Genomic DNA, 20,775 nt, shown 5'->3' with positions numbered 1-20,775 from the left:
AATAATCCTTGGCCCTGCAGTCATCCGATTGGATATGTTGCCGATAACTGTGAAGGAGTAAAGCCCCTGATGCGTGTTCATTAGTGTGCGCTTACTTTCTCAATTTTCCTTACATTCACTATAGTATTGAGCCTGTCCAGAACATGAATCAATCAGTAGGGCTCTAAAAGTAAGGTTTATTTGAAATACAGTCTACTTCAATATTGTTGTTTTTTTGCCCATGGTGAAACCAAGAGAAGACTGATGTTTTGCATTCAGTGAAACACATAACTTTTCAATTCTTGATACTTCAGTTTTAGACTCAAGTGTCCGCCACAGTATTACTATGCTCCCCTTGGTGTGGCAGATCCGGTCTCAGGAGGCACTCATTGTCCCTGGCTTGTACAAAGGCGCCGCTATTCTATCCATAGCTCCAACCCCTTGGAGTAATGAAACCTCTGATGTCTTCGTATAAGCAGCTCTGCCAAATACTAAAGCATCATCTATTCTCAGAGTAAACAGAGGAATCTTTCCCTAAACATTAGCAATGACACAAATCCCAACTGCATCGTGGGCAGAAGACTTGCCCTTTTCTGCTTCCCTTGAGCTTGCATTCTTGTTTCTATAAAAGAAGCATGTCTTGTCCTTGGTAGCAGTGTGTTGCTGGCTGCCTTGTCGTGTCAAAGCTAAATCGGCAGCCACTCTCCAGATGCTGTACGTTCTAAGTGCATAGCTACTTTGATGTTAGCGGAGTGAATGGCAACGTGAGCACTTGTGAGCTAGATGCACACAAGAGGCAGGTGGTTGTCTTTGACAGATGGCAGAGCAGTAAAGACACCCAGAGGGCCTCTGAAGTAGCGCTGCAGTTGGTCGCGGGGACCCTCAACAGTCAACACCACAGGATTGCAGCACAACACACACTCTGCACACACATACACACTCACATGAAAAGTTTCAGCGTGAAAATCTCAGAATGACCTGAGCGGAAGGTAATGAAGAACAACTTCCTAAACATCGACAGTGGTATGTCAGTCACTGAAACTGAATGAGCTTTATGAGGTGAGACGAGACCATATATCATCATATTAGTCTCTTTGTTACTAAGACAATGAGAAAAAAAAAAAGACAGAACATTAAAAAAAAGACGGTTCCATAATGTTGTTAACAAAGGTTGACTGATTCATGAAAACAACTGAAGAGGAATTGCTGAAAGGGTGAGAAGAGTGAATGAAAACAAGGTTATGCGAGAGAAAAGTATCAAACGACGGCGTGGCATGATACAAAGGAGAAAATAGAAAGGCATAAGGCGAGAGGAATGAGAGTGTGCTGATTACCTGACTCCACTGCTGTGCCATGCGTCTGTGTAGGCTGTGCCCTGAACCCGTGCCAGCTGATTAACCCAGCACTCCTCCACTAGCCTCAAGCACTCTCCACTGTCTCTGCCACGCTGCATAATCATCCAACACAAGGTTGGGAGGTGCACAGCGGGTCGGTCAGTCGTGCCACCCTGGCGCTTGGTACCAGACCACCCGACACACCGCTGCAACTCTGCCTAGGGCTTGACATGCCGCGCGCGCAGGGATGAGCAATTGGCACTGTCCACTTAGCTGCATTCTATTTTCTTAATCAAATCCAGAGCCAGAAATTGACATCACACTGCTGTTGAATACGTCTCACATTGTCTGTTGGATATCGAAACCTTTCCTCTCCTTACGACGAGGGCAAATGTTTAAATCACACCTAACTGTTCCCCTGTTAAAGGCAGAGGCTCCTTGCTGCTTAGCGACCTTCTGCTCCACAAACCATAATTAACACCACCTTCTGTCAGATGTAGCGCTCAGCCGTGCGCCGACTATAACCTCACATCTGCAGAGTGTTGCTGTCTCGCTCACTCTTCCTCTCACCCGTTCAAGCTACATCCCATTCTTCCCGTCTCCCTTCATGTGTGCTCGTGCACAGGGAGCACTCAGCCAGCCGACTAGAGACGAGACCCCAAGTTAAATACTAAACCATGCACAGGTGGGACTGAAAAAACAACAACAGCTTGAGACAGGACACAGATTTACGACATCTCCAGGCACTCAACTGAGAATAGGCCTGCACTAGAAAATGAACAAATTACACAGTAGTCACCTGAACACAAATGCACACTCAAGAGCAATTTGACGAATTACAGTTGGGAGGTTTCTCCGTCAAGTCTCGGCAGCTGAAGTCAAAGTGTATTATGAATATACCCTATGCAAGCGTACCTAATCATTTCATCTCAATTTTCCACATCAAATCCTATTTAGCAGTGCGGCGAGTTCTACGGAAGACACAAACGCTGCTATATGTCATCACGAAAGCAGCCATTTCATACGTCCAGATCACTATGTACAGTACTGAAGTTGTGTCAGAAAGCTCAAAGGAAGAGCGCAGAAAGCACTCATCTCTTGTCATTGTGGCCCCTTTGTTTGTCATACAGGAATCTGACAGCAATAAAGTATGTTCCCTGTACTCCTTCCGCAACAATTCCACGTCCCCGCACAAGCCTGAGGAGGGGGCCCGAGAGCGAGGCGACCTGCTGAGCGCATCAGCGTTTGGAACTCCGGAGCGCCGCAAAGGAAGCCTGGCAGACGTGGTGGACACACTCAAGCAGAAGAAGCTGGAGGAGATGACAAAGACAGAGCAAGACGGTAGGTCTCCTCTCGCCGTGTCTTGTGTTGGATGACGAAAAACGCTTCCCGGGACGCCGCTTCCGATGTGCCTTTCTCTGATAGCTGACTTTCCTCTTAACTCTCCCTGAGTCAAAGGCATACTTCAGCTCCTTTTCAGCAATGTTGCTTTTTCTTGTCACATTCGCTACAAACCAACCTGTTACATGAGATTCTTCATCTCATTGCCAATGCAAAAGCATGAGATAACTCGTTGAGGTCTACGGTATGTCCTATCTGAAAGACATCTCCACATGTTCGTGTCTCCCTCCCACAGCCTGCAGTCTATAAAGAGCACGGTGGTGAAAGAAACAAATATTTGAACAAGCTGCAGAAACACATTCCCCTTCTTAATTAGGGCTGTAGTAATGTAACTACATCCAATCAAATGTTGAACCCCCTTGGGAATGCATGTGTCTCATTTAGTGTCTGGGGAGCTCTTAGCTTAAGCACTTCATCAGATGAATAAATTAGACCTCTGTTAGCCTAAAAATAATTTCCTCTTCGTCTTTTAAGCGTTCGTTTGGTGCTCTTTCTATCACACCGGACTGGACATACGGGACGTATTGTTTCAGGAGAAATGATCAGTGTGCATATATTCACTGTATACAAACGCCTATGGATTAAATGTTGGAGATGTCACATTTCGCTGAAACCACGCATTTTTCTCCAACGCTTGTACTTCCGATTACGTCTCATACCGTACGTGTCTCATCAAGTTGATTTTCACTCTGAGCTCTCTGTGGCAATGCCAGGCGTTATGGTAATGAACCCCAGCTGGTGAAGCCTGGTTAGTGCAGTAAATTTAAATGGTCAAGTGCATCTTGCAATCCAGGGCCGTATGTCATTGCAGGGAGGAGAGGGTGCGTTGGAGTGCCATACAGCTGTTTTAATCTCCTGTTAATAATAGAGCCTTGGTCTACCTCATGCACTGTGTATCACTGCCACCAAAATAAAGTCCCCCGTCAGAGGAAATTAGTTTCGAAGAAGGAGAAATGGCAGATGATAAGAGAGGCCGCAAAGTTCAGAATACTGTTCCCATGCTGCAGGAACTGAGAGACACTCAATTTTGGAGAGCACTCGAGGAAGCTTCAGTGGTGATGATCAGTGATTACTGTAAAAAGGAGGGAGGACTCTCGAGGAAACAGAAAAGAGAAACTTGCCGAAAACTGGTGAAATCAAATTGCTACTTCTTTGTTTATGGAAAGAAATATGACTGAATACTGAAAAGGGCAGGATGGCGAGAACACAAGAAGGTTAGAGAAGCCATTTGTTGTCTTGATGACGCCGCTAATGTGCTGCAAGCAACAGATGAGCTAAATATACCGCTTATCTAAGCATGACAACTGTTGTGTCCAATTCGGCCGCTTTGGTGTCTGCGTGATGGGCATCACAGAGGTCCTCGGAGACTGTTCAGTGTTCTCCGTCTGCTACCATTCTTCTTGGAGTTCCCTTGCCTGCTCAGAGCAGTTCATTGTCCTCACGGATTTGGGATTAAGTGGTGACCTCAAGAATTGTGCATCAGAACATTCCTAATGTATTCCCAGTGTCATTTTTTTCGCTGCTGAGCCTCACAATGGATTTTATTCGCTGAGCTGGATACATTAAAACAATAGACATGTGGTGCTCAATATTGGACATACGATCACTTGGACATTCCGCTATCTGTATATTTGTACCCTTTTGCCCCCAGTATCCGTCTACCCTTCTCTTCCATTGTGGGTCCTTAAAGTGCTTTAAGTGCTTGTGACTGTGCTAATGAATGAAAATGTCCTCCAAGCAGTGCGCACTGCATTTAGCTGAATAGTCACCTTTGCTGTAAAAGCCCTATTAGGCGCAGTTGCCAGCGGGGCTAACGATTGTGCCCCATGTTTACTTACTAGCTATTGTAAATGCATTATTTATGGCTAAGTCTCCAGACAGCACTCATCAAGAGTTAAAAACGTCAGGATAAAGTATAAGGGGTCGGGGCAGTTGGGGTGAAGAAAAATAGCTAACATTATGAAAAAGTCAAGGTGACCGTGATTTGATTCACATGCAAGTAGACCATTTTTATATATAATGTACTAATGTAAGTCCGAATCAATACTTTGCAATTCAACACAAGAAATGCTTTGTGTGGGGAATGGTTGAGACAAGGGCGGGAAATTACGATTTTAGCTTCTTCCTGTCTTGGCTTTTCGGGATTTACTTTCAGACGTAGTTCTACAGCAGTTTGAAGCGTTTGTAGTTCTGCCAGAACTAAACTTGATGAGTTTCCCTTTAGTCATCCTATTGTTGACCCACGTGCTCCCAGTCCATCCAACATCGGCAACAGAAAAAATCGGCTTCGGGAACATAATTTTCACGTCACACGCAGGCGCTTCACAATCAGACACGCCGCCTAATAAAGAAGAAATATCAAATAAAAACAACAGACACACACACACATAGGTTAGCGCAGATAGGTTTGTGAGCGAGGCATTTAAGATTGCCTGGGGAAATGTAGTTTCTGTGGACGCTATAGTGCTATTTGATCACGAACGTAGCTCCATGACCCTAAAGTTATTTTATGTTGAAAAGAAGAGTTACAACCACACTACAGTAACAAAATCTAGTTACTGTAAACTACACTGAGAAAAATGTTGTGCATCATTTACTCAATTTTATTTTGTCAAGTGGTTGCACGAAATTAAATCATCTGAACCCAGAACAATTTTTACGATGACTATGCATTTACTTAATAATGTATCTGTATACCGATAATTTTATTTTGTGCACTTGCTGAAACAAAATGGAGTACATTCAATAATCATTTTTTTCAGTGTAGTAACGTCGCTACTGGACAAACCCGATTGGTTACCTCCGTTAGATGCAGTAATATGTGTACTGAACGCATCCACATTGGACCCACCTCTGCCTTTATCCCGAACTCTGCTATTCGTAACTGTAATCCCCCTGGTGAGGTTGTGTATTATCACTGTATAATGACTGTGCACTAGACTGAGTGATCATCATTGTGCGGTCATTATGCTCTATTACGACAGGCATGTAATGAGATTCTGGGCTGTGGGAAAGCTCGGGAAGAGAATAGTTTGGGCGCTGATTAGCGCTGATCAACTCTCGACTCTGTTGTAACACTTTCTCCATCAGTGTCGCGACCCCTGCTGGGTCCGCACGCAGCCTCAGAGGAAATTGGCTGCAGGTGCAACATAACACCAGCAGGTTTATTTTGGGGCCATTTCATTAGTTTGGAATGAATCTGAATTAAATCAATAGAAATGAAAGCTTAATATAAAAATAAATATGGTATTCCACAAAATGCAGTGTACATTAGATATGATAAAACGCTCATTCCCTTACCCCAGACAGACTGATGCACTTTCTCCCCTCCTCTCCTCCTTCCCTCCCTTCTCCCCTCTCATCTCATCCCAGCTGCCGTGTCATCTGCTTCTGCTTTATCCCACCTAATTAATAGGAATCTTTGTTATAATGATCTGAGCATGAGCCTCTGACTCCATGCATATGCAATGAGGGTTCGAGAATCCAGTTGCCTTGGTTGCCGATTTCGAGGCCTTCTTCAGCCACGTAGCTGTTTGTGTTTCCTCTGGGTGCAGCAGCCCACTGCTTAGGCCAGGACCTTCCTGGCAGGCCTCAAGCACACACTGGCCAAATACCAGTCAAGCATTTTCCCATCCCCTTTAATAATACGGAGCTCATTTTTTCATCCAGATCTTTCAGCCACGGATCTTGATGCAAGTAATCTGTTTGATTAAATACTTGCTACAGGTTATGTCTGCCACAGAATGGGGGACGTTACGTTTTTTTTTTCCTTCTAGTGCATATGCGTGTGTATGTGTGTGTGTGTTCTGTCTTGGCCTGCAGCACGGTGCGCCAGCCCAGCGGAGCAGGGCTCTGGTCTGTCACTTTTGTTTGAATAGGTAATGCAGATCTGTTCAGGCTGAAGAGACATGAGCTGGAATCGCTTGTTAGGACATATGATCAAAAGCCGCTCTCTGCTCTCTGCCAATCAACCCTCTTGTCACCCTGTGAAGCAGACGTTAAATAGATTTTTCGGCTGTACGGCGCAGGCAGTCTGCCAGTCTGACATTTGAACTTGGAAAAAAAAAATGCCCAGTAGCCAGCCCCTTACTCTGCCCTTATCCCATCTAATCAGCCTTCTTCCAAAGTTTTGCCCCTCTACAGTGATGCCTTGAAACCAAATGTGTTTGTGGTTTTAAATAAGGAAAAAAAAGCGTTTTAGAATACTTTACTTTACTAAAAACTTAATAACATAATTAAAACAGTATGTAAAATTATAGCGACCGACTGATATGGATTTTTTTTAGGCTGATGCCAATGCAGATTTTTGGCAGAAAAAAACACAGATTACCGATTAATCAGACACCAGACATTAATAAAAAAAAAATATATCTATAATACATAACATAACATATACCCCCCATGCATTTCAATGGGCATCAATCAAATGTAGATTATAATCCTGGTCATATACGTGTTTGTGTTACTAATTTACCAGTAGTTGAATGTGCATCATATTTAACACATTTACGTTTAACTGTTGTTGCACTGTTTGTATTTTGTTATTAGTATTATTATTATTTATTTTTTCTAAACAAACTGCCTTTAGGTTTTGTGTAAAATAGTGACATCCAGCTCAATTCGTTGCACAACTTGTATTGCTCACCTAAGCATTGCTTGTAAAAATTAAGGTTTTCTTTGTTATGAATGACACAGGTGCATGGAATGACCAGTATGCCCTGATCAACAATATACATAGTATAGAACTATGTGTAATGAATAATGAGACCGATGTTACTTGTGTGCAACTTCTGTAAATGGTCAGAGTACATAAAGGTACAAATGATCAGCAAATATTGGCCATTTGATTGATAATTTTGGCCGATTTTTTTTGGCCGATGTTTGAAGGGCTATAATTGTGTGATTTGATTAGCCAGTTGATTAATCAACTGTTGGGCCCTAGTAATAATAACAAAACAGAATAAAACAGTTTATGCTGCACTTCATTTCCTTGTGATGTTCCTTCTGATGTGCCTGCCTTAGCCACCAAGAGGCAGAATAATACAGTCACGCAGACACTTATGAAGACAAACAGTACTTCTCCGACTACAAGTGTAACTTACTCTCACTTACACTCACAGTAATTTTTTGGTAGAGGATAAAAAATATATATGCCTGTGACTATCGTTAGTCTACATTGCTCCACCAATTGAGATCAAAATAAGGCAACTATCAATGCTAACTGTTAGCGTTAGCATATCCTTGTCATTTTTCATTGTATTGGACAGTATGTTAGCAGTAAGCGTGCAGTCCGTTCTTAAGGCAACCTCATTTGGTTGTTTTAAACACACGTGTAATTATTATTGTTGGAGGTTTGGTTTTCAACTAGGAGTGGCATTAAACAGCGTGAACCATCTTTTTCAAGAACATTTTGCGACGGCTCGTTTCTGGAAAAAATCGTGAGTCAAGTCAAATCGCATCTGAAAGCACCGCCGCATTTTTTTTTTCTTCAATATCTTTATGTCAACCTCACTTAATCTAACCTTTGTCTAATTTTTCATCTGCCTCCCAGTCTTACTCTCTGGTGACAAAGTTGCTCCTGTGCCAGGCAGAGATCAGAGCCCAGGGCTAAACGGAGGGTGTATGGGCTAAACAGAGTGCCTGGTCCCCTCCTGAATTATGTATTTACTATCTGTTCCAAAGCAGATCCCACACAAAACACACACAGACGCAGTCCCTGCAGGTTTCGCTTTACACAAGCGAAGATATAGATTTTGTTGCCCCTTTCTGCCGCTGTCTTCGTCATTCACATGACAAAACAAGCAGCTGCTTCTTCAATGTGCCATTCTTTGCATTCAAGATCACCTTCCCCAGTTCTCATATTCCGATTAGTCAACAGTAGCAACTGCTGGGGAGCATTCCAGGGGCCATCTTCCCGGGTTTCAGCTGTTCAGTGTATCCCCCCTTGCACCCGCGCAGCACAAAACTCCCATTGTGATCCTGGCCATTCTGGCTGCACAGGAACCCCTTGATAGGAGGAAACGGGTGTTTCTTCGAGACAAATCACAGCCAGAGTTACACAGAGGCTTGTTTGTCCTCACACACACACACACAACACACAGACACCCGCGCGCGCGCGCACGTACGAGTCCTAGGTATACCTCGTCAACTGCTTATCAAGTCTAGTTAATTATATCACTGCCCGGCGAGTGGGGGCCTTGTGTTTTGTTTTGCAAAGAAAAATAGCCGCAGTATCGCTTTGACTGTTTTATTTGACACGGCAGCATTTGGAGAGGTGCAATGATGGTGAAATGCTGACACATAAGAAGGCAGAGGCCATTAATGCTGCTATATTTGTCAGGAGGCTGTGAAACCTCCCTCTCCATTGAATAAATAATAGCCGGCTTTAGCCAGTGAAACAGGGCATGACAGGGATGAGAAACAATCAAACTTCAAGTTGTTTGAGCGAGGGGGAGGAAGAGGGGGTGAAATTTAGGGACTTATGTGTATACATTATGTCGTGCCGGCTCAGTATCGCCGCCCTAGCTGTGGCATTCAGCTCTCCGACATTGTGCGCATACACAGCCCCACAAAGGAGCCGGTGTCATCTGACCAGGGATCAAAATAGTTGACATATAACCCACACCCTGGGCACACACGGCCTCTGTGACTCGCTAATGATTTCAGAGCACATCGCCAGCTTGTTCTGTAAGTCGCAGGTACGTCAGCCATGCGGCGCACAGATCCGCCTTGACACGAGCAAACATGACAGCGAGTGTACTTGCGGCCTATTAACATATTTGCATTGTTTTGCTCCTCTCCGCAATCATGCGTGTCAACCACGACAAACAAAGAGACTCTTTTATCTGTTTCCTCCCACTCGCTGATTTTCTTTTCCTTCTCTCCTTGTTCAATAACATTACAAGTGCCGGGAGATGGGATGAGCTTGTCAGACCAATTGAATAGAAATGTGTTTTATTGCACTGCAAAGCCTGAGTGGCAATGAGTATTATTATCTGACAAATGTCATCTCCCTTTGAACGTACGCCATCATTTTGGTCTGCTCCAGTCCACTGCTTAAGAGGCTTTAATGTCACATTATCAACTGCATATCGTCAACTTCCACTGATGAGCACTAGACTTTGAAACTATGGAAAAAGTCAAAGTGATTTTGCTGACACAGAATGTCTTTTTAATATTCTCAATTTACCATACTGTTTAGGAAAACGGAAATGTAAACATACGCCCTGAATTGCGCTATAAAAATTATGGGACCTTCTGGTTTTTTTTAGTTTATCTGTAAGAAAAATGTTTTCGGTGCCATTTGCTTGTAACGCTCTCAAAATAAACTTGAAGTTCTGTCTTTTTTTAAAAACTCAAAATGTGATACACATACTAAATGGCTCAAAATGCACATTGGCCCATCTCATGCAAATTTCTCTTGCCGTGTGATTTTCTTTTTTTTTTTGGACTGAAACTCCTTATTTGAGTAACCGAACTCAAAGTAACAGTTTTTCGCACTGAATTAGCATTTGCATAATATATAGCCACATGGCATTTATGCCAGTAGCATGTTGAGACTAAGCACATTACTGTGATTCAACCAATTGTATGTTTAAAAAAAATGGATCATAATAATAATAATTTAGGATTCGAACAGCTCACATCACAAGTGACATATCATTCTTGTGGACCATATGAATTTCAGAGGGGTTAATGTGTTAGGGTAACAGGATTATGTAAAACCCAAGGATACAAATTGTTGGGTTTTTTTTTTTCTAAAAAGAAATTAACTTAAAAGTATAGTTTAGGATGAGGAGTAACACGAATACACATACAGGAGAAGGACATTTTGCTTGATGAAAAATATTTTACAATTCATTTATCTGTGCATTTATACATTTTAATCCCTGTGGATGCCAATGGCATCGATACGATGGAATGGCCCTCTTGTTTAAAATAGTAAAATTCATTTTACAGATCCATGCTTTTTTTATGGACATTGCCAATATTTGTGTGGTCAATTTTCCTAAGCACAGTCCACCGTGAGAAAACAAAGTGGTGTGTCTGTCTTAGACAGTCGGCATGGCTCAGTCTTCTACAGAAAGGAAACAGGCCAATTAAAGAGGAACATACAGCTTCTGTTGTGGATGAAGTCACTTGAACAACAGCACATTGGAACAGTAACAGCGGGGAATTGAATGCTTAATCGTTAATGTGACTTGATACAGCAGTACCTCCCCCGTAAATGCAAGTCAGTCCTGTGTGGAAACAAAATATAATATTACTTTTTAAAATCGCTTTGCAGAAGACTTTAGTGCGTTTAAAATGTTGCTTGTGGTATGATAATACACGCACAGATTTTGGTGCGTGCATCTCTTATTGAACATTAATTATAAAAATATTGACCTTTGGTCTTAAGATAAAGTAAACAGAAACTGTGTATTCTGAGTTTTGGCATCTCTGTAAACAAACTAAACTTGAGATGTAATCATTAGAATTTAACTATATTTTAAAGGTGAAAATGAACTGTGGTAGAAATTAAATACACTCTCGCCTTGACTTTAGTTCATTTTCTATAGTGAAATTTTAATGTACTGCGAGTATGTACCCACCCACACAGACTTTTCTAGTACTGCAAGTGGCAGTCACTGGCTCCATGTTGAAGTGTAATTTGTTTCTTTAATACCTGACGTTCAATCTCGCAAGCATCGTCCAGCGTTTATGATGAAAGTTTTGGTGTCCATACGAGACACTCGGCTTCACTGCAAATTATAATGCATTCATGTGGATCCTATTAGTCTCTTTTTGTCCTTGTAGAGTCAGGCAGCCATTAATTTACTAAATCACACTGAACGGCCATGATCACAGCGCTCGACGCTTTCCCTCACACGTCTATTAACATAGATGAATAAATGGGAATGTTTTTCTAGCATTGATTAGTTGGCGAGGGTATAGTTGACAGTTAAATTGCAGCAAAAAAAAATATAAAAATCTCCATTGCATGGCACCCAGTAATTAATTTTTTGTACCAAATTATATTAATTTATTACAGTGTGTGGACCCAAATGATTACCGACATGAAATGGAAATTATAAATTTAAATCAAGTCCATGTTATGTTCATTTTGCAAAGCGATGGTGATGATCAGCACTGTAAGTAATGTTGAAAACTATTGAGTAACCACAGACACGCACACACACAGTCACACTTAATCGGGTTTGAAAAATCCTATTAATCCATATTTGCACTTTAGAGATTTTTTTTACCATTATGCTTTAATTGATTGTAATTATAGATACATTGTAGGTAATTGCCTTAACTTTTATTATTGGTCGATTTTACATGTTATTGAAAACAAATGTTTTATCTTGTTTACCTGATGAGTGCGCTGACTACGGCGCGACTAATTTTGATATCCTGAGGCAGATAAAATAAAAGTCTGATGGCCAATTAATGTCAAAACATTATAATGACTAAAATAACCCCTAAATAATGAAGTCAGCCAATTTTTATGCAGATTTTTGGGGGGAGGGGGGAATGTTTGAATATATGTTTGAATCTTTATCTTATGTTATAATGTGTTAATACGTAAAACAGAAAACTGAACAAAAAATCTGCAAAAATTGGCAGATTTTTGCTTTTTTTTTTTTTTAAGAGATAATATATATTAAATCGGCCAGCCGATGAATCGGGCGGGCCCTCGTGTTGACTGCTCATGCACACCGACCGCATCGGAATAGAGAAGCGAGTGGAAGAAAAGTTGATTTGGCTCTTGCAGCATTTAATGGGCCTAGTTCTTAAAAGTGACCTTGTGGGGTGGAGAGCGGAGCAGCACAGCAGCTCCTTCCAGCTGCACACATGGCATCCATCGGGGGCACAATCACGCACAGTCCCAACACCTCAGGCTCGGACATATGTTGAGTTTTATTTCATTCTTCTGACATTAATCCTATTCACCAGCTGTTCTGCCAGCTGCCACTCTCCGGCTTAAGGAGAGATTGCAGTTTTGGGGGCTCTGAGTACTGGTTTATCTTGGCTCCTTGTAGCCTCCTCGCAAAGTTTTGATTGCATCTCTTTTTTTGTGCCCTCTCGCAACTTTTGTGTTCCTTCAGTTTGAAAACATCCTTTCGATCTTTTTTTATGGATTTGTTTATGTGTTTAGCATGCTTAATGCTGATATACCTTTGAATCAGTGTTCACGTCTTACCTGACTATTTCATATGCTCTGACAAAAAAAACGACAATATTTTTTACATTACGTTACATGTTTGATGATAATTGCGGAAAACATCTGCAAAGACCAGCACTAGATGAGAACTTCAGTGGCACTGCTCACGTCAGCGGTTATCCAAGGAAATTGCGAACTGCAGTTAGCTAGCTGCTTTTGAGTGCCTTGTTGTCAGTCTTGAGTCACACATGCATGACACAAAGAAAAAGATAGGTAGGCAAGTATTACTATTTTTAAAAATATATTCCAACTTGACTGCCAGCATGGGGACTGGGCCTTCATGCTGGCGTGGCCGCTTACGAGTGCCTTGTTATCACTGTGAGTACACGCACATCACGGAGAGAAGGCAGAAGATCGAGGTAATTATTCTTTGTGTGTGGACAGGGGCGCTGTGTCGGCAAAAGAAAGATGCTTGACAAAGTAGCATACAGATCATAGTTGTGGCATTTGATTGACATTTGACAACAGCGAGAACGGATTGTTTTTTTTTTTCTTTTGTTTTTTTTACAATTTTGAAGCTTAATTTTACATACTTTGGGATTTTTTTTTATCATCCAAATGTGTCAGGCTTGTAAACAACGCTCTTCTCTGTGGCGTGTCAAATTTAGAAGACATATTTAATTTGACTTTACGGGGAAAATGAGACAATGTGCCAATGCTCAGCACTGTTCAGAATGCAGCTCATACATCTCTAGCTGTCAAACTGTATTTCTGGCCATGGCCTCACCCTGTACAGTTATGATTATTGACATATTGGGTCTGACATAAGTCACATTTATGTGTATTGTCTGGAAGCATACTCAAGTGTTCTCAATGTCATTTCTGCTGAGGTACGAGTGGGCGGGCTGCGAGCAAGGGCCGCAATGAATTGATCATTGCTCACTGCTCACTTTAATAATTCAAGCCTGATTGCCAGCGAGTGCCGCAGTAAAATGGATCGGGAGAAGTCACATGCTGCTCGGCTCAGGAGGTGAAGCCTCCTGGGGATGCTTAATTCATATGTGCTTGATAGACACATGTATTTAGAGGGGTCGTGGTGCTGCGTCTGTGTATACGGCCTCTCCAAATGGCCAGGTCACCGCCACGGCATTAACACCTTGCTCACTTGAAGGCACGGCACAAGCGGGGGTGGGAGTGGGGGATGGTTGTTGCGGGGGGCTGGGGGGGGGCTACATTGGGCGTTGTACGTAGTGTCTGAAGAAAAAAAAAAGTGCTAAGCAAGCTAAGATCCGCTTCTTGGATGGTGTACATATGCACCTTTGCTGTTATTATTGTTGTAATTAGCAAACTCAAGTCATGCAAATTGATGAGGTGGGTGCCTATAAAGGTCTGTGTAGATCCAAATCGGGATCATTCAGACTTGACCGTGGTCTGTGCCATAGTTTTAACATGCAGTGTACCAACAAGGACCGACTTACCATTAGGCATAGACAGCCAATTGCCTGGGCTGCAGATTTACAAACAGCTCATTAAAAAGGGATGATTGTTTTTTTTTTTTTTGGTATAGTTTTAGTCTCAATTCACATGCTTAAAAACACACCAAAATACTTAATTTACCACAATCATTTAGCGTATTCCCCATGCCTTCTCATGCAATGGATTATTCCATTTTACTACCCATGTTTAGACTTGATTCAGGAAGAGGGTAGCGAAACAAACTTGCTAGGGCAATTGTGGGGAAAATCAATATCACTACCAAAGGTTTCAAGCTTTTTTTGTAGTGACGCGGAATGTTCATAACCGAGCCAGATGCTCTTGCTAGTAGTAGCACTGCTGTCAGTGTCAGCCGAGGAGGCTGCAGTAGAGATGAAGTGGAGAGTGACACAAGTGTTTCTATCACAAAGATGGATTGAAGCAGTCAAAATAGTCAACTATATCAACTGATGATTCATGTTGTTATCAATAAAAGGATTGAGATGATTCACTTGTTCGCTAATAATATTATTTGTAATTTGAAGGGATGGAAAAAAAACTTTATTTAGTTCAGAAAGTAAAATCATGTTCTCCAATTCCTCACTCTTTGTAGTTGTTGCTTAATGTTAACATTCAAAACCTTTTGGAGTACACAGATGTGGCCCATGACTGGGTTTGCCTTAAGCCCCCAAATGACAAAAACGCGCCCCCGTGTGCCAATGTCTTTCAGTGCATGAACACTAGCAGTAAAGCAAATACATTACCAAGGAAAGAGCTATGATTTACAATTTAGAAAGTAAAATTTAAAAAAAACAAAAAAAAAGGTGAGGTCGTTGTTGATAAACACAGCTACAGATCAAATCAAGCCAGGGAGAAAGCGGAACACGTCGGGGTGTAGGAGAACCTGAGATGAGGCACATCCCGTTAGATGAGGCCGCCTGTTCATAGCAAGTGTTTACGTGAGCCAACAAGATATTGGAAAGGTGGCGAGCATTTAATGTTCACCGAGCGGAATAATGATTAGGTCTCAGTTAGGGTGCAGGTGCTCCACAATAGTCTACCATGTCTCAAGGAGTTGGACCTTTTTACTTATGCATGCCAGAACAAGTAATTACACCTTTGGAAGCTCAAATTATTTAACTGCACCAAAAAGTCTTCTTGAAACGCTAGAGGTTGTTAAAAACTGTTGAAAACGGGGAAAGGTAATTGCCTGAAAATGAGCGACAACGCACTGTTGTGCTCCGAATGTTTTTTCTTTGCCTCTTTAGCATTTGCATTGTGCGGCATCACCCGGGTGTGTAACCTATTGCGTTCCGATTGCTCCCTTGCAATTAGTGCCCTTTTTGTCTTCGCTTCAATAACGCCATGATTATGGAGAGTTCAGGAGTATTTGTGGCACTAACAGCTGTTGTCTCGGGGACTACCGGCTGAATGACAAAAACATGTTTTCTCTCTGCATTTCACTTCCCTGCCTGCCTCTTGTGATTATTATGTTTTATTTGCTGTGATGATGACGGTCTTGTTTTTAGGCTGTCTGTGATTAAGATATTCAAAGGACTCCTCAGAGCGTGTCAGTCATTTTCTTTCTTAACCCCCCCCCCACCATCAATCTCGACTTTTGATTTGTTTCTCATGCACTGGAGAGGGGATGGCAAATGACTTTAAATGTCAGCCTATCATTGTTTGACTGCCATTCACAGAAATGTGAGGCAGGATTCAATCCGTCAGTAATGTTAAATGCACACGCGGAGAGAAGGGAAGAGCTTTTACAGATAGCAACATCTGACTTTGCATGGACACGTTATCGAATTGACAGTATTTACTTGTACATGGAAATGTCAATAAAATACACGGACCGTATATTTTAAAGAAGATTCATAAAAAGGTATTGATAGATTCGCCTTAATACAGTACTTCCTCCTGAAGACCCCCATTAATCCTTTCTCGTCTTTTAACAGCTGATTTACTGTGAACATGTGCAAGACATAATCTCTGCCATTCATCCTGCTCTGTCTTCCTAAATCCTTCTCTCACTTCACATCCTGACTGAAAAAAGCTTTTCATAGTGTTTTACGTCTGAAAAGATAAAAGAAAAATGCATTCTGATAGCGACAAGCAAACGTAATTGATCTGCGCTTTTGTAAAACTTTGCAGGGGGGTGGCAAGGAGCAGAAGTAAGCAATCAACAATCAGGTCTCTTATTATCTTATTGTTGCAACCTACAGTGGATGTAAAAAGTCGACACACCCCTGCTCAAATGCAGGTTTTTTTTGTCAAATATATTTACTGTAATATGTCTAGTCAGTATCACTTGATAATGAGGCATGGTAATATGACAAATTGACAGTACAATACAATATTAAGATCATTCAATAAAGCACAAAAGATGATCTGACTTTATTGTTGCTGCTAAAAAGCGAGAGTAAACTTTCGGAAAACTGCAACGCTTTGTGCAAAAGATGACAACATGTTGATGGAACTGACTTTCATAATATGCTGAGCGGAGAGCCCAGAGAAGAAAGAAACCTTAGAATGTTTTTTTTTTCTCCCTGCCATTTCTTTCCTCAATGCCGAGTCACAAAAAGAGAACACTGGTTTTCCTCCCCGTATTCAGACTTTCTGCTTCTTTTGCTCGTGGTCAGTCTGTGATGACAAATTAGGCGCAGTGGCTATTTGTATGTATTTCCATCTCCTCACAAATTTGGCACCGCAGAATACATACGTAGTGCCTGAGCCCAGAGTGTCCATGCTTCGGTTTTGCTTTCATTTAGCTGAAGCTGGCCGCCTTCTATAGTGAACGAGAAGAGACGCCGCTTAGCATGGAACACGAGGCTACAAATTCTTGGGAATATCCCCCACAGACTGTTATCCTTGACTTGTGGCTAATTTCTTTCTAGATAGTCCTCTCCTCTCTGCCAGTGGCTCTTTAGCTCAGCAAACACTCCAACGCGAGTATCATCTTTCTCCCAGGAGGACGGTGCACACGGAGAGCCCCGGAATGTGTCGGCAGACAGTTGAAACAATTTCATCGCTGACAACACGCTGTAATCAAACACCCGTTGGCGACGTGTTGTAACAAAGCATTTTGTCAGGCCGTTTTCAAACATGGTGTTGTGTTGCCGCCAAAAATGGAGTGACAACACTTTTACGGATTTGTTTAATGTATACTACTCTTCAAAATGTCTGAAATCATGATGTTTGGTTTTTGCATACTGACAAAATTTGATTTGTCCTATAATCATTTTGTTAGCAGAGCAATGTGTCAGACATGCCAAAATGTGTACCTCCCCAGACCCTCCCCCCCAAAAAAACCAAAAAAAACCCACATTTTTAGACACTTTTGTACGGAAGTTACGTTTTGTGGAAAATGTTAGCCACTTACAGCAAAACCTCAGAGTTTCATTATCTGGTTGCATTTTGATGGACTGATTGATTCTAATCAGGACTCCAACGGCACTTAACAGCAGTGTTATTCAAACTTTATTGAGCCAAGGCACATATTTCAGATTGGAAAAAAAATTCAGGGCACAAAACTTAGCAAAACAATTCACAAAAAGTGGATGTACGGAAAAATAATGTGCCTTTACCTCTAGTGGAATTGCCTGTTGCTATATGTGCTTGGCATTCCTAAATTAACAAATGAAAAAACAAAATACAAGAAAATGATATATTTTTGTCGAAATATGATGATCTCTTACAGCACATTAATGTGCCAGGGCACATTGGTTGAGAGTCACTGCTTTATAGTAATTGTGATGTCGATAAATGAGCAAAACAGTACAGGCAAGCAATCATATCAATAGTATCAAAAACTTTGTTTTTTCGCTAAAATAACTAAAGAACCTTTTCTGGAAAAAGACAAATGTGCTGAAGAGAGGCAACTGCTCAGCTGTTCATTGCCATGCATACAACCCCAAAACATTTTTTGTCGAGCTGTATGTATATATGTTACTTTGTTATTATGACCGGGGTGGGGGTGACTGTATCTTCTCATCTTTTCGGTGTTAGGTGTCACCCACATCAATAAGATCACGTATGTCTACAGGAAGATAAACATTTCATTTGGCAGATGACTCTTCACTTTCAGAGTGCCACTTGGAAACTGGAAAAGTCTCAGGGAAAAAAAAAAAAGGTTAAAGGCATTTTTCCAGCAGTACAGCACCAGCCCCAGAAGGGACAATGCGACCCAGACAGGCTTAGCAGTCCAAAAAGCATTCCCCCTCTCAATGGGAGCACGTCTTGGACACACACTCCTGTAGTTTTGTATGTTGCTATCTGTGCTCACTGCAGAGTGGAGGAGGTCCGTGCCAGGCGAGGGTCCGCAGGGAGCGCTGGAATCGCTGGGGCTGGAGGAAGTTGGTCCAGGTCCAGTGGGGTGATGTGGGCTTGGTGACAAGCCAAGCTGTCTAGTGCAGCGATGCTGGGAAAATGTAAATAAGCGCCTGATAAGGGCTATTGTTTTCATTCCATTCTCATCCCAGCTGAATGGCCTGCTCCCGAGCTACAGAGCATTTTATCGGGAGAGGGGAGGAAAAGCAATGGGAGGGGTGGGGGTGTGAGAGAGTTAGAAGCCCCCATAAGAAAATAAAAATAAACACATAAGACTCTTCTCTTGTCGGAATTAATTCGCCACAATGTGATGTCCTTGTGGAAGAGAACAAGAAGCAAACCTTTCTACTCCAAAAATGCGCTCTAACATTTTGTTAGTGAGTCGCTTGGCAATCAAATAATGTTTGCACTGTAAGAAATAATTTATAATGACTACAATAGGATTCAGTGTCAAGGTAATAATTATTTTGTCAAGACCAACCGCCGGCATTTCTAATTGCTCCGGAGAAAACAGACAGGCATTTCACAAAGTGAAATTGCATTCTTTTCATTAATTGAAATTCTTGTTCAAAAAATACGCGTCTGTTTTCTTCATGCACACCTGGTTTAAAATGTCTGCATTCACTCGCCTGGGTGTTTTGTTGACAGCGTCTCAACACCGAAAGGTGTTTGAGAGTTATTTTATTGACTAATCCAGGCCCATTATTCAGTTCTTCCAGGTGGAAGGCAGGGAGGACAGCGGTGCATTCCAGCTGTAGCCTCTCCTGTCGGAGCACTTGGCAGGTCGGGTCTGGCGAAGTGAGGGAGTGGCTCTTCTCCTGGGAGGGAGCTGGAAGGGAGGGGAAGGACTGGAGTAGAATGGAAGCTGGCACCACATTATCTCCAGCAGTTGGTGCATTCCTTAATGATCAAGCGCTAGAGAGGCATCTGCCATGAAAGTGGATGCATGCAAAGGGGCAAAACAAGAGCATATGCGTGCCTCGTGACATACGTTGACTGTTTGTTTAGTCTCCCTTTGAAACAAGCCCTTTTCCAAGCTCCGGCGTGCAGTGTCACGAATTGATGTTTCTCTGAGGACAATGACTTGAGAGGCTTTTGTTTTTCCTAGCGAACTTGGGGTGAGGCCCAGGGAGGAAGAGCTGAGCTCCCTTTCAAAAGCTGTGATCTTTGTGCCGCACAGAAAGTTCAAATACGCACAAACACATGTAGCCTTTTCACTCTTTCCCGCATGGGGTCAAGGGGACACACTGTGAGCTGGGAATTGGAAAGTCAATAAAGCAGAAATAATGTTATAATGACCCTGATCTGAAGATGTCCTGTCGACCCCATCACATTGGAGGAAGTGGACAATCAAACAAAATGGCCACTGCGCTTGATCTCTGAGAAAGTCCTCCTTAAACAAGGCAACAACAACCACTGGCCCCCTGTTACTCCCCAGTCCCTCTGAAGTTAGTGTGTTGCCAGGGGTAGCAAATACTGTTTACTTGGTAAGAGCGGAGCCAAGAGATGGAAACCCAAAAATAAAAGGATAAAATGTGGGATAAAAGGGAACAATTATTTGCTGCAGTGCGGTCAACTCAGCTTTTGAATGTGATTGATACAAAAGACGATGAACGTGATATGATAAGTCATACCGTACTCTCAAATTAAAAATCTTGTTCTTACTAAAATTTTATACCAAATTTTAATGAATAGAAATGGAAGAATTTGGGATGTTCAGGGCTTTGAATCGAGCACACCCTGCACTGGTCCCCAATAGATTTCAGGACACACATAGAGACAGACAACCATTCTAAAAGTTTGCCGAATTGCTACCCAAAAAAGTCTTTTGAGTGCTTTTCGAAGTTTGAGGGAGCCTTCTGAGGATGTGCTTCGACATTTCTTTCGAGGGCCTCGCTATGGCGCTTTGCCTCAAAGTGATGTTCTTGGTTTGGCTTCCAACCGGACTCTTGGAAGGGAACACATTGAAGTTGCGTAAGAATCACTTGAATCTATTCTTCAGGCGTGTTGATGCAATTAACGACACGGTGCCTCAAGGTGGAGGATCACGTCCGCTGCTGGTGTTTGATGGGAACAAGTTGACCTCTAAGCAGTGCTGGGATGGCCGAG

At 42.2% G+C, this 20,775-nt stretch overlaps 1 protein-coding gene across 5 annotated transcripts in view; it reads left to right on the top strand.

Annotated features, from left to right (window-relative positions):
* sox6 (SRY-box transcription factor 6) overlaps nt 1-20,775 on the top strand; it is a 155,250-nt gene that overhangs the window by 52,379 nt on the left and 82,096 nt on the right. For all 5 annotated transcript variants that reach the window (XM_086025553.1, XM_086025551.1, XM_086025550.1 and 2 more), the window contains one exon: nt 2,444-2,654. In XM_086025553.1, coding sequence (XP_085881679.1) covers nt 2,444-2,654 — 211 coding nt within the window. The remainder of the gene's footprint in view (nt 1-2,443; nt 2,655-20,775) is intronic.

This window comes from Filicampus tigris, chromosome 3, assembly GCF_054856515.1.
Source record: "Filicampus tigris isolate MCC_2025a chromosome 3, RoL_Ftig_1.0, whole genome shotgun sequence".
Classification (NCBI taxonomy): Eukaryota; Metazoa; Chordata; class Actinopteri; order Syngnathiformes; family Syngnathidae; genus Filicampus; species Filicampus tigris.
This window is presented reverse-complemented; position numbering and strand designations above follow the sequence as displayed.